This window comes from Chiroxiphia lanceolata, chromosome 2 (genome assembly GCF_009829145.1).
Source record: "Chiroxiphia lanceolata isolate bChiLan1 chromosome 2, bChiLan1.pri, whole genome shotgun sequence".
NCBI classification, from domain to species: Eukaryota; Metazoa; Chordata; class Aves; order Passeriformes; family Pipridae; genus Chiroxiphia; species Chiroxiphia lanceolata.
In genome coordinates this window covers 92,876,204-92,889,844 of record NC_045638.1, presented here as the reverse complement: position 1 = coordinate 92,889,844, position 13,641 = coordinate 92,876,204, and the positions used below count along the sequence as shown (strand labels likewise).

The 13,641-nt window shown below is 50.3% G+C and overlaps 1 protein-coding gene across 1 annotated transcript in view; it reads right to left on the bottom strand.

Moving 5' to 3' along the window:
- The window catches only part of TBX15 (T-box transcription factor 15), a 92,427-nt gene extending 84,408 nt beyond the window's left edge, over positions 1–8,019 (bottom strand). The window contains exon 1 of the mRNA XM_032680592.1: positions 7,500–8,019. Within this exon, the coding sequence (XP_032536483.1) occupies positions 7,500–7,701 (202 nt within the window). The 5' untranslated portion in view covers positions 7,702–8,019. The remainder of the gene's footprint in view (positions 1–7,499) is intronic.
- Between the last annotated feature and the right edge of the window lie 5,622 nt (positions 8,020–13,641).

The following is a 13,641-nucleotide window of genomic DNA, read 5'->3' as shown; positions in this document are numbered from 1 at the left end:
AGTGAATCAACAACGAAAACCCAGCTTTGGAGAAAAGAAAACTTCATGAAATCCTACAGAACTCGGCAAAGAACTTTGATTTTTAGAAGAAGGAAAATTGCAAAGCAGTTTTGAATGGCCAAATGCTTTATTTGAGTCCCATGTATAAATAAAAATGCCTTGGTTTTTTTAACTGCAAATTTTAAAATGGTTGCATAACTCAAAAACTTTAGGTAGTTTGATAATACAAAAAATAATACTTAAAGGCTGGCCAAATCCTAAGTTTTTCTGATTCTCAGTGAAGTAAAAAAAAAAAAGCTTTTATTAAACTCAATCTAAATGAATCCTCACAATCTTCACTTCTTTTCTACTGCATCTGAAAATGAAAAATCCTCAGAAATCCTCTATTGCTGCAAATTGGTATGTTCTGGTCTAAGATATTTGCTAGGTGAATCCTTCCCTACAACATCTGTAAGGTTGCATTTGCAAATATGCAGCAAACATCAGACAACCCACTGTCACAGGGGACTGACTTAGACAGTCCTTTCACCACCTTTCAAAATACAGTCAGATCAATAGCTCAATTGAGCAAAGGGTATATGGAAATATTATTGTAAATATTATTGTAACAAGTGCTTTTGTCACTTCTTGGATTGATTTACTGATTCATTGTTTTCTGACCTTGCAGAATATGCAATTAAAAGATGCCCCTGGCACGAATATTGTTGCTTGAATTTGAGCTGGCACTATGTTTCCTTTCAGAGTTTTAAAAATTCTTAATCTGCTTTCAAAGATATTTCAATTTGATTTTACCATACTATGTTATCTTTCCCCAGAACTTCTCACCAGAGCATGCAACAGCTTTTAACATAAGAAATGCAACGGGATTGTATTTTTGAGACAGCAGATGTTTCACAGGCACTAAGGTTGCAATACTAACCTATTTTAAACAGTACTGGACATAAGCAACAAAAAGCTACACCTTTTTTTTCCTCTGGAAACAAAAATGTCTCAGTGTTGCTGGACGGTACTCTCCCTGTGGAAACACTGGTTCAAATAAAAAGCCATAAAAGCCAAAATCTTTCAATGTCCTAATCTGGCCAAGATTAGGAACTGGAACAGTGGGAAGATCCCAGTTGTCTGCCTTTTCCTATACACCCAGGTGCCCACAGCTGCTCTTCCCAATGGAGCCACACAGCTCCCAGGCTGACAAATACTACCCATTTGCATGTATACTCACCCTCCTTTTGCTGTCAGAATTTAAACATAACTTCCCATCCCATTATTGCAAAGTAATTGCACTGTCAGAGAGCTAAGAGTTAGCATAAAATCCTGTAATTGCATCAGAAGGCACTGAAAGGCTCAGCCTCTCCCAGAAACTCTGTTGTTCTCTGAAACATTGTTAGTTTTAGAAAAGTTAAGCTTTTTTCATTGAACTTGATTTTACAACATCAGTGTAAAGTACAGATCTCAATACGGGGTGACTTAAATCACAGTTGAATGGATTTTACTTGCAAGAGGAACTGATATAAACGCCATATGATCCTGTCTCAATATATCCAGGAATTTTCTGAATACTCTCAGACTGATTTTAGTGCACTATTTAAACTAGTGTAAGCTTATTAGTCTAGATGAGAAGGCAGGAAAAAAGATAGGTTAAAAAAAAAAGTTTTAATCTTTGGAGACCTAAGATTCATACAAGAATCCAACTGATTACAATAGGAACAGAATCTGTTCACACAGTGATCTGTGTGAATAGAAGTGACTCAACTGGCGCCGACTGTGTTGTAAAATAATGCAAATGCTCTTTCCTGAATGTAGCACTCTTGGAAGACATCTTTCAACTTTCCATCTGAAAAAAATATCAGTTTTCCTTGAAGACAGATACAGATAAAGCAGAACACTTCTGCCTGAGGAGAGGATAGCTAGGCTGATATTTGATATAAGCACTCAGTCCCATATGGGAGAAGGGAGAAGTGATTGATGGTTTGTAAGGAATTACTTGACTTTTGCTTGTAACAGAAGCTTTTTGGATTCTCCTGAAGTTCTTGTCAAAGGTAAGAAACATCTTTTGAAACAGCAGTTCTCCCCTTCCCAACAGATGGAATAAACCTGGGTAAAAGATGCTGCAGATTTGAAATACGTATGAAAGAGAGGAGAAAGTTTTTTGCCACGCTGTGCTTTTCCTAATGCTCTGCTGCGCTGTAAGGTTTGTCTCTATTTTTCTGTTACCTGCCCTCTTAATACAGTGTGAGGAATTCACCTCTCTGCAGGAAGAGTTTCACAAACCCAGCAGCCAGAGTTCACCAAGTCAGTAAGACGCATGTTATCGCAGGGACAAATCCTTCTTGCTCTCAGTCTCCCCTGGCTCCAAGGTCAGAGTTGTATGAACTTGACTAAGACAACCCTCTCCCGAGCCCCCACAGGGCTCTTCTGGCTCTCATCTGGACAGCTCCATCTGCCTCCTGCGATTGTCTCCTCTGAGAAGGGCTAGAGCATTAGCTCTGCGGCTGGAGCATGGGGGGAGCAGAGGCATTAAGAGAGTCAGATTTTTGCGTTTCCTTACATCATGTACACAAGGGACCAATGGATCTGAGCTCCGTATCCTCTCTTAAAGAGGAAAACTGATGATTCAACAGGTGAAATGAATTCATACAATCCCAGTCATACACAAATTTGTTAGAAAGACTTCGCATCCGTAACTCCCAGTCCCAAGCCAAAGCTGACACTCTCTCTTACACCTCGTTGTTACAGAGCATTGCTCATTGGTGAGCCTTGAGGACCATGCAAAGGGCGATGTAAACCAGTGCACCCTACCTCAGGGAAGAGACGAGAAAATGTTCTCTGCCAGCACTTGAAATCCCAGTCCCATCCACCGAGCACTCAAACAAAAGCTGAAGCGAAAAATCAAGTTAGGTCGCTCCCTATTCGCGGCTGTAACAGCCACTGCTCAAAGAACGGGACTTCATCAATATGAGCATTCAGAAGCAGGGGTATTGAACAAAAAAATAAAGACAGGTCACATATGATCAATCGCATTTCTCCTGCTGTTAAAATCTGTTTGCCTCTCCGGAAGGTGGACGGACTGCGTGGCTTCCGCACTCCCGCCGGTGGAGGGGGTTTGCCCGGGGGCGAGGAGGAGCAGGAGCCCTGCGGCGGAGCGGGATTGGGATGGACGCCCGAGCAACCTGCCGGGAGAGGTAGGAGAACATGCCTCAGTAAAAGAGATGGAGGCTTTACTCTTGACAGCCACAGAAGGCTTTGTCAAGCTCTCGGATCTTAATCTTATGGATAAGCAGCTGTAATAAACACGTTGTAGGTCTTGAAATGTGTGCCTTATTGTTTTCTCTCGTTGCAACACCTCGCAGTAATTCCCTAATGTAGATTCAGATAAACATAGGGAACGAAAAATTAAACTCCCAACAATGCCTTGTTTTCTTTTGGTTTAGTTTGTTGATTGGGTGTTTGTTAGTTTGTTTTCAGGTGGTTTGGGATTTTTTTAAGCGATATGGCCACTTTTAATTTATGCAATCAAAAATGCCGAAAGGATGTGTGATACAAGGACTGCACTGCCAAAATTCGTTTACAAACTTGACTCGCGTGTTTCTTTGCGAGGAAAAGGACCGTCCCAAAGCCGAAAAATTCCATCTTTTTAGTCGCACTGCTTTGTTCTGCCTCTGAAGCGCCTGTTCTCCTCTCACAGTTAAGCGACCCCGACCCCCTAGGGGAGCAGCCGCGCTTCTGTTGGGGGAAACGCGCCCACAGGGAAAGGAGCGCGCTCGGCTCTGCCTCGGTCTGTCCCTGGGCCCTTAGCGTGGCGGAGGGAAGGGCCGACGAATGCCACCGCCGTAAACGACGGTAAACAATATAGACATCAAGGGAGGCAACGCCCGGGCCCCCCGTGACCTTTCCGCTGCTCAGGTTAAGTCTATAAATACCCAGAAGACACCCGAGCCCATTGTTTTGCTGCCCTCTGAAACCAAACCTGCCAAGGGGACGGAGGGGCGCCCCTCCACTGTCCTGCTCCTTTCACCTCTCCGCGGCCAGAACCGAGGACCGGTGGAGGATGCCGGGAGCCCGGCCCAGCCCGATAGCGGGGCAGCAGCTGGGAAGTCTTCACCGAGCCCGGGGCGAGCCCTGCCTCCCGCCGGCCCGGCCGCGGCCCCACGCCCGGCGCGCCCCAGGTGGACGGGGTGGGGGGAGAGACGGTGAGAGCTGCTTGTAATCCCGAATTCCTTTTCACAACGTCGTGATTAGAACCCGTAATTAAAATCCAGATTTATCGCCCTTTTCAATGAGTCGTAAAAAAACGCATTAACTCTGGCGACAAGATTCGTGGCTGAGACATAAATAACTTGGATATTCAGGAGATATTTTTTATAAACTTGGGGGGTTTATCCACTTGCTTTTCTCACCCTTCCCCACACCACACCCAACCCACCACCTCCCAGCCTGCCATCTCGCTTCTCCCAGGAAGATGCGGCCCCGGAGCGCGGGGAGGTCTCTCGGGGCGACTCAGTATCGCCAATATCATCATCGAAGTGTTTGGGCACGGCTGTAAAATGGCACATAAGGGGTCGAGGATTCCGCCAAAACGGGGAGATGAGGAGCGCTGCCTCCCACGCACCCCCAGGGCTGCAGTTTGTACTCGTCCAGCACAAAGCCGCACCGAAGGGGCGAAGCCCCAACGCCGAGAGCGGAATGGGGCCACTCCGCCGACACCCCCACCTCACTTCCACCCCTGGAGGATGGAGAGGAAAATCCACGCCAGCGCGTGGGAGAGAAATCCTGATACCCGCCTGCACGGAAAAGATCTGTAAAAAGGAGAGCGAAGCCTTACTCTGCCCTTGGCCATGTTTAGTTCCCCGCGGCGAATGATTTTCAGACCCTCCTGAGCTGAAATGGAGGAACTTTAAGCGAAAAGATCGATAAATGGGGCTAGCCCGATTTACGTTATCACACGCAAAATCAACACATAATTTCCCAGCCCGTACTGTACTACTTGCGGCCTCTCCGTGAGTACACCGTACCAAGAATCCCTCCAGCAGAAGGAACAGCCATCGCTACTCGGGGCAGTGGCTTTGACTGTTGAACCTTTGGGACACTATAAAAATTCCCCCTTCTATTTTTTTTTTTTTTTTTTTTTTTTGCTATATCGCTGGAGATTTGGCAAGTTTAAAATACTTTAGGTGTAAAGTTTGTTCTTAATTAGGTCTTGTAAAGATGGAATTTGGTGGTCATTATAGAGCCGCTAATCAATTTTCACCCAGGAGCTAAGGTACACCTCGGAGGAATTAGGTTTAATGAAGTGACTGTGCAAATTACAGTCGTGGACTTTATTTAAAGTCTATCAACCTCCTAAAAATGATTTCTCAAACTGTTCTTGATTTCCTTTGCTTTATGAAAAACATCACGTTTGCTTTCTGAGGTTTCAGGCACTAGCAGTCATTCTGTCCCGCTCTCCAATCTGGTACAGAGGGAGTTTTCCAATTTTCCATTTCGAATTCGTGGAGAAATGGGCAAGTTAAACTTTTAGACTACACAAAAATATATCCTATTGCTACTAAAAAAATAAGAAAAACGGTACTAAAAAGAGAAGACTGACGCACAGATCTGCTCTGTTATTAGACATTGGATTTTTTGGTTTTGTTCGCGTATTTTTTCTTTTGAACAGGGAAGTCCCTGAAAACCTGAGCTGTCTTTTTACTGGTTGATCGCTGCTGTCCCCTCTCCTTTACTCACGTCCCTCCGCTGGAAGAGACGTCCCTGGCAATAGATTTTACCTACTTCTCCTTAGGATCCGCACCGGGAAGGGCTGCTGCTACTCAAAGCAAATTGAAGTGCGGTTCCTTGAGAGCGTAGCTGGGCGAGGTCTTCGGAGTTCCCGGTCTTTAGCTCCGTTCAAAAACACTTTAAATTTTTTTTTTACAGCAAATATTTTTGACACCTCGATCTTTCTTTATCTTTTTTTTTTTCCCCTCCTTTTTGTATGTTTGTTTGTCTGTTTTTGTTTGTTTGTTTTCTTATTCTGGGTCTTGAACTGATGCTTACTGATAGCTCAGGGAACGTCATGTAAAATAAATAAAAATAATTTTTAAAAGGTGTTTTCTTCTCCAAGTGCGGTGGAGCGGACTTGGCACAAATGGAGGAAATTTCTGCGCTTTTTCTCACAGTGTCGCTCAAAGAAATCGCTTGACCTTTTTCCCCCATCCGAATATTAAAAGCGAAGTTAAATCTCCTAAAATTCGTTTTCTCCCCACACTACAATTATAAGAGCGGGATCGGTCTCTGCGTCCCTTTTTAAGGCGCTGGGGAACGTGGCGTGGGGACAACACGAAGGGCGTGGGAGCAGTGCGGGTGGGGGGCACGGGGCCTGGCGCGTTTTCACCCCCGGGGTAGTCGCGGGTCCGCGGCTGCTTTTGCAGCACCGTCGGTTTAGGCCGGAGAGAAAAGACCGGAGGGAAAAGAGGAGACCGGGGGTTTCGCCGGAGCCAAATAATAGCTCCGAGCTACTGGATCTCCTTTAAATAAAAATAAATGAACGAGAGTTTAAAATTAAAAGTACAGACACCAGGAGGGAAGTGTTGTTCTCCCTCTTCCCTAACACTGTGCTGCCGGCCGAGGGACCGCGGCTCCGGCGCTGCTCCGTGCGCCCCGGTCCCCGGGGCCGGACTCCTCGGAGTCCCTCTCACCCACTGAGGCCCTTTTCCCTGCCAGGAGCAGTAGGAGAGGAAGGAGAGGGTAGGACCCCCTCCACCGTCTCCCCAGGCCTCCGCTGTGGCTTGTGCGCTCCGTCCCGGGAGCGGAGCGAGACCGCGCCGCCGAGCCCCAGCGGGCCCGATCCCGGGAGAAGGATCAGGCCCCCAGCCACTCGCTGCCGGGCCCGGCCCAGCCCGGGGAGGCTTCGGATGGGAGCTCGCCGCAGGGGTGTGTAGCGGGTCCCCGTTGCTCTGAGGAGCCGGAGACCCTCGCCTCGGCGCAGGGCTGATCCTGGACTCCTCCTCCTCCACCGAAACCTCCGGTTAGGGCGCACGGTCTCCACGAAATAGACTCGGAGGTTTGGTTGGTAACTCGGAAAGAGGAGATGGGTGCATGTCGCACCCCACTCCTTTGCCCCCGACCCACCCGGCAATTCCGCGAACGGAGGCCGGGAAACTCCGGAACAAGGAGTACCGCGTGTCCCGACACACTCGTGAAGGACTATCGCGACCGACAGGCACGGAAAGGGAGGAGAGGGGGAGAAAGAGAAAGCGGAGTCGGCACGCTGCCCCTCCCGGGATATCATGGAGCTGTGGGGGGAAAAGAGACGCAGCGAGTAGGAGAAAAGTCCCCGTAAAATGAAAGGAAAAACTCCAAGAAATCTCCGCAAAAATCCTGCTTCCTTTTCCTCTACCCCCAGTCCCGGATGTTTTCCGGGACACGCTGCTGGGCGCAGCTCTCCCGGCGGGCAGCGAGCGGCTAGTGGCGGGGAGGGAGCGGGGCGGGCGGGGGAGTCCCGAAGAGAAAGGAGTCGCACTAACCGGGGTTGAGGTCCAGGCACTGAGTCGGGTCTTCATTGTCCCCCAGCTGGCCATTGGGGCTGAGGCTTTCCATGGACAAATCCAGCCCCTTGTCCTCCCAGTCTCGCAGTTTCCTCTTTTTATTTGTCCCGATCAAGGCTTCTACCGAGAAAGCGTGCGCTCGGGAGCTGAGGGCCACCGCCGATCTTCGCCTCTCACTCATCTTATCCCCCAGCCCAGGCCCTTGGGCAGAGGAGCGACCAGTGGCTGGGAGCGCACAGCTCGGGGACCAGAGGCAGAGCCTCTTGCTTCTTTTTCCCCCCCCACCCCTCCCCAGCTGCACCCCCAGAAGAACCAGCCCTCTGTCTCCTGAAAGCACTACATGAGGCTGCAGATACTCCGCAGGCAGAGCCGGGAGGGTGTGCTCAGCCCAGGTCCCAGCACTTGCTCAGAGGGGCTGCAGGCTGGATTTCTTTTTTTTTTTTCCTTCTCCCCTTTCCTTCTGTCTCTCTCTGATTGATCCAAACTTCTGGGATTTTTTTTTTCTCCAAGAGTTAGGCAGGCTGTGTGCGCCTGTCAAGGAAAAAAAAAAAAAAGAAGGGAAAAAAAAAAAAAACCTGTCCCCGGCCAATAGGAGGGAGAGCTCGGAAGAGACCCAAAAGCTGCGACCCAATGGGGAGGGAAGGGAGACTCGGGCTTCAGGGAGAGGAATTTTGGCCATCTGAGTCCTGGAGCACCGGCCGGGAGAATTAACTGTTTGAAGAACGGGGAGCCAGTAGGAAACCCATAGCTCTAAATGCAGAGAGGTAACAACTCCCGCACTTCTCTCCGCCGCACCCAGATTTCCCAGAGACTGCTGCTGGCTAATCCCCACGCAAAGTACCCGAGAGGGGCTTTACCACCCAGTGGTGCCGGATGAGGGGGTGTTTTTAAAAGTCATTTATGCCATGTATTACTTGCGCTTGCCGGTGGAATCGGTGTTGACCCGGCAGAAGCAACGTCTCGAGGGGGTTGAAATTTCACTTCAAAACGATGCGTGTCCGTGGAACGGCGGGGCTGAGTGGCCGGCGTGGGCTGGCAGAGAGACCCAGACAAACACGGGTAGTGGGAGCGCCTTCTCTTTGGGAAGGAAGATTTTTTATATATATAAATAAATTTTCCCTCTTTCCCGCTTCTTTTTGTCCCTTTGGCTACAGCAAGAACAAACCCGCTAGGTACAGATCCCGGCCGGTTGCCTGAACGATATTCAGCATTTTATTTCTTGCTCTCCTGTTCACTCTGCTCTGAAATCCTCCCGGCTGAGGCGGGTCTGCAACTGCTCCCACGCCCCTCGGTCACGCGTGGCGCGGGGGGGCTCTCAGTGAAAAGGAACAAGCGCTACTTTTGAGAAGGTGGCCGGAAGCGTGTGTTTTTATTAACTGATGGGACCCCGGAAAAATAGGTGAAGCCAGGCAAAACACTGTATAGGGAAAATATAGGGGGGAAAGCCGAGGGGGTTTATTCGATCCCGAGGATCGAATACAAGTTCAAAATAAAATATAAATAATTATGAAGTACGGGAGAAAATTAACATGGACCGAGTCACGGTGGAAAAGCGGGGGAGAAGACACACCAATTTTCAGGAAGGAATTTTTTTTCTCCCCGGCTCCCTGAAGGCGCAGAGCTGCCTAGGGCAGCGCCGGTAGAAGAGTGAGATTTTTCGTAAACGAATTGAGATTTTTTTTACGAATCGTAAACGATTTTTTACTATGGGGCTGGACACAAGTGAAGGGGGCACACGCGGGAGTGTTGGGGGGGAAAGACGCTTCCTTTTGCTCCCAAAGTGAATCCAAGGTGCCCACATCCGCACGGTACGGCGGAGCTCTTCAGTGCTCTCTCTACGGCCTAAAGCGCTGACTGACAGCAGCGCGCCGAGGTTCACACGCACGGAAACGGATTTCGGACGAAAAGCGGGAAAGAAGCCATTTCTTCGCTAAATCTCGGGAAAGCTAAGCCCTGATGTCTAGGCCGAGGAGCACGCTTTGTGAGTCTCCACCACCTGTGCTACAGCCCTCATCCCCTTCCTCTCCGTTCCTTTCCCCTCCCCTCCGGTACACCTCCTTGACAGGTCAATCGCCGCGGGCTTGGCGCCGGGCACAGCGGCGCTGCCGCACGGGATGTCGTGTGTCCCCAACCCCGGCACTGCAGGCTCCCGCGCTCCGCGGGGAACCATGCCGGGGCAGGAGCAGCGGGAAGAAGGGAGCGACCGAGGCAGGGGCTTGGAGAGAGTCGACAGCGGTACTGAAAGAGGAGCGGGGACTCGTAGGAGGCCACATGTGTTTCCAACGGGTCCCCCGGCTGTGTGTCCTTCCCCCAGCGAAAGAATGTCTCAAAAAAAAAAAAAAATCCGTTTCCCTATTTCCGAAAGCCTCGAAAACACTTGCCTGGGAGACAGACACAGAGGAAGGCTTTTAAAGAAACTGGAGGGGGATTTTAGAAAAAGAGACCAAGAAAACAGTGGAATATTTACAGCGTTTTAGTGAGAAGTGGTGCTGGAAAGGCAGGGCGATTTAAACCAAATTTGAGGGCTGATGTGAGAACTCAGAAGCACGTTTTCCACAGCATTAAGTGTGTTTTTACTGGTGGCCAGGTTAAAGCATCCCCAATCCATTTAGGGTCTCTTACATCGGGGCGCTCCCCTGTGCCACCCGAGGTCTGCAAGCTGTGTCCGAGCACTCCGCGTCCGGCCCTGGAAGCCGAACTGCCTCTGCAGGAGGCAACACAGTGGAGCTTCCGAGCCAATACGGCACCTAATCGTCAGACCCCAGGGAGCAGATCCTTTTGCCAGGGACCGGAGAACAGGTCCCCGCTGTCCCGGACACCGCTCCCGGGATCGCGGGGACACACGGCGGCCGGCGACTGCTTCTCTCCCCCCTCCTCCCTGTCCCTACCCTGGTGCCCGGGAGGTTTAGGGCAGCTCGCCCTCTCTCTGCCCGTCCGCGCCGGGCGGTGCAAAAGAGGTAAACACAGAGGCATTGCTGCTCCACTGTACGAGCGGAGGGAGAGGGCAGACCCTGCAGCGGCCTTGCGGCCCCACGAGGATGTGCCGGGGGAAAGGGGAGGGATGGGGATGAGGGGGCGGGGGGGACCGAGAGTCAACGCTGCCCCCTCGCAGGTTTCGCTGCTCCCCGGGCTGAGCAAGCTGGCCCAGAAATAACCCCCTCTCCCCAAGCCGGGGAATGATATTTCGATTGAGCCTTTGCACCAAAATCTGGCTGAGCAAAACGCACACGCGCGGCGCCGCCGGCACCCGGTCCCCGTGCTCCTCTCAGCCGGAGCGGCACCGGGGCCAAGTTCCCCTCTCCCCGCGGCAAGCGGTGTAAACCTGGAGTCTACCAGAGGCCTGGGCTTAATCTGGATTCAGATCCGACTCCGACCCCCGGCAGCCAGAGATGAATGCGTCCCTTTGCCTGGTCTTTATTCCAGACTCTTACTTGCAGGGGTAGCTCCCATTAAATCCAGGAAACTGCTCCCTGGAATAAAGTGGCAGGAGCAAGGGTCGCAGGGCCAGGTCCCGGGGTTTATAAAGAAATCATTCACTCCTGCTTTCCAGTTGCCGCAGAGCGAGCCTGAAAAATATTTGTTTATATATGGAAATATTTGGAGGGGGGAAAAAAAGGAAATAAGAGGAGCCGGTTGCGGGGCGGGAGTGCTGTCCAGATGTGCTGTTCACAGGGGCTGAGCCAGTTTCAAACCCTGCTTCACAGCAAGGAAAACCTTTCCGAAGGTCCTTTATCCAGACCTAGCCAGGGGATTTATTATTATTATTTCTTTTTTTAAAGTTAGTAATTGAAAACAACGTTAAAACCAGTCAGTGGGTGCTGGCTGAAGGATGTCTGATAATGTGAGCGAGTGATTTACTGGACTTTAATGCAGCGTCGATTATCTTTTAAAACAGATCGGAGGATTTCGAGGTTGGCTCTCTTAAGAGGCAAGTTTAAAGTGAACACAAGTCGCCGCTTGGAAACAAGAGCAAGGTGATGTTCCCGTGCTGCGCGGGGTCAGTTATTGTGACTGGGAAAAAAAAATACGCCTGCAATTTATTTTTATGGTCTACACAAACGGTATTGTTGCGTATATTAACTAATTCATAATTATACCCTAATTATGCTGTCGATTCCTTCCCCCTCCCCTTCTCCCGATTTTCTCAGGCTTTGAGAATTGAACCACCGCAAAATATTTACAGTCTGAAGTGTTTTTAAATGGGCTTTGTTTGTGTTTTACAGAATAAAAATCTCTATTAGTGTTTAAACAAACACCATGCCAGTCTCTTAAGTCTTCCAGATGTTCGCAATAAAATGTCAGGTTTTGCCTTTGGGACTCGAAATAAAATTTAACTACCTTCACCCTGTAATTATTCTCTTAGCTCTCCCTTCCTAAATTTATCTGCTTTCTATCAGGACAGAAAAAAATCCGATTATACACTTGGACTATAAAAAACAGCCACTACTTTCCCTCCATTTTACCAGGACTTCTCTCCCACTAGTTTCGGCATTGCAAACCAAGGCGCCTATATTTTTTTGTTACTCCTGTTTTCGGGGCGGCACAAGGAGAGTAGGCAGATCACAAAGAAATCGGCAGGTTTCCTGAGCTTTAAGGCGAAAAAAAAATGCTCCCTGTCCCCGGGCCTCTCCCCCATTAAGCTCCATCCCGGTCCCAGTGTTCCCCATGGAGAGGCGAATCGGGAACTTAAAATTATGCCTGAACTACCACCAGCTCCGGGCGTCGCTTCTTCGTAGGCACTAGCCAGACCTGACTGCATTTCGGAGACTCCCCGTGGAGCTGTTTGGAAATAGGCAATTATGATGAATAATTCACACAAAGCAGGTTCCCCTCGCAAACAAAGACCAAAGTCCCGGTTAGAGACCCTTCTGCCTTCTCAGCTACTGATTTGAAACAACACAGGCAGGGTTAAAAGCCATGCATTTGTATTTACCATGTATTTACCAAACTTCAGAACAACCTGGAACGATAAGCGGGGGACTAGATGATCTCTCTCTTCATTTGCCGCCTACAAACCCTTTTCGCCTGCCTGTCAGCACGGGTGCGGAATTTCTGTAGCTTTCAGCTCTCGCTGCTTGCGTGAAACCGGCACACGGGCGGGCTGTTCTGCACCACGCTCCCTGGTGCGCTGCAGCCCCCGGGGTACAACGTGGGGGCGCGCCCGCCCGGGACACCCCACTTCACACCCACGGGTGCCCCGGACCCGGTCCCGGCTGCTCCTGCCACCCGCTTTTTTATAAGATATTTATTTCCGCACCCTCTCCTCTGCAGATTTTCTCCCTGCTTAGTGCTGGGGTCTCTATTGACAGGTGAGTCCGCGGGGCTGCAGCTCTCGGATGGTGAGAGGCAAGAGGCAGCTCCAAGGAGGGCAGAGACTGGCAAGCCCACAGGAAAGCAGTGCAGTCCCCCCCAAAAAAGACTGCACACCACTCGGCTCCGAGAATGAGTAACAGTGGTGTCGGATCAGCCGTGCCAGCTTGTCCACAGTTTGGCACTCGCCACATTACCCTCCTGACAGACTTATTTGCGCACACACTCACACACACTTACCCCCCCGGGAAGAGGTGGCAAAGCGAGCCGAGGATGCCCACAGGGGGAGGCTGGTGCCAAGGAAAAGGGGAGCTGGGCTCCGCTGTCCCCCGGGGCGCTCCCCCGGCCTCATCTACAGTGGGTGTCTGAGGTTTCCTCCTTCTTACTGCCCCTACCCCCGTTTGCAGGTGGACTCGGGAGTGATGTTAGCCGGCGAGAAGGGACTGGGAGAGATCTCAAAGTGGTTCGTAGGTCTAGGTTGGGTTTTTTGTTCGTTTGTTGCCTGTTTTTTGTTGGTTTTGTGTGTTTGTTTGTGGTTTGGGGGGTGGTGGTGGTGGGTTTTTTATCCTCCCAGTAAATAAACCGACTTTGTGGAATTTCGGAGAAGGTCTATAGCGTTAGGGGACCTCGGAAAGAGTGGGGGAAAGTCGGCAGCGGGGTTGTATCTAGACAAGTTCTAGGACAAGAGCTTTAACCAGATCCACTGTCAGAGTCAGGGCACAAGAGCCAGTCCCGAGGAGGTTGCCCGTCAAGCATCTCCCAGAGGCCGAGGGGCTCAGTCCTGCTGTGCTTGGGCTCAGCACTCCTATTG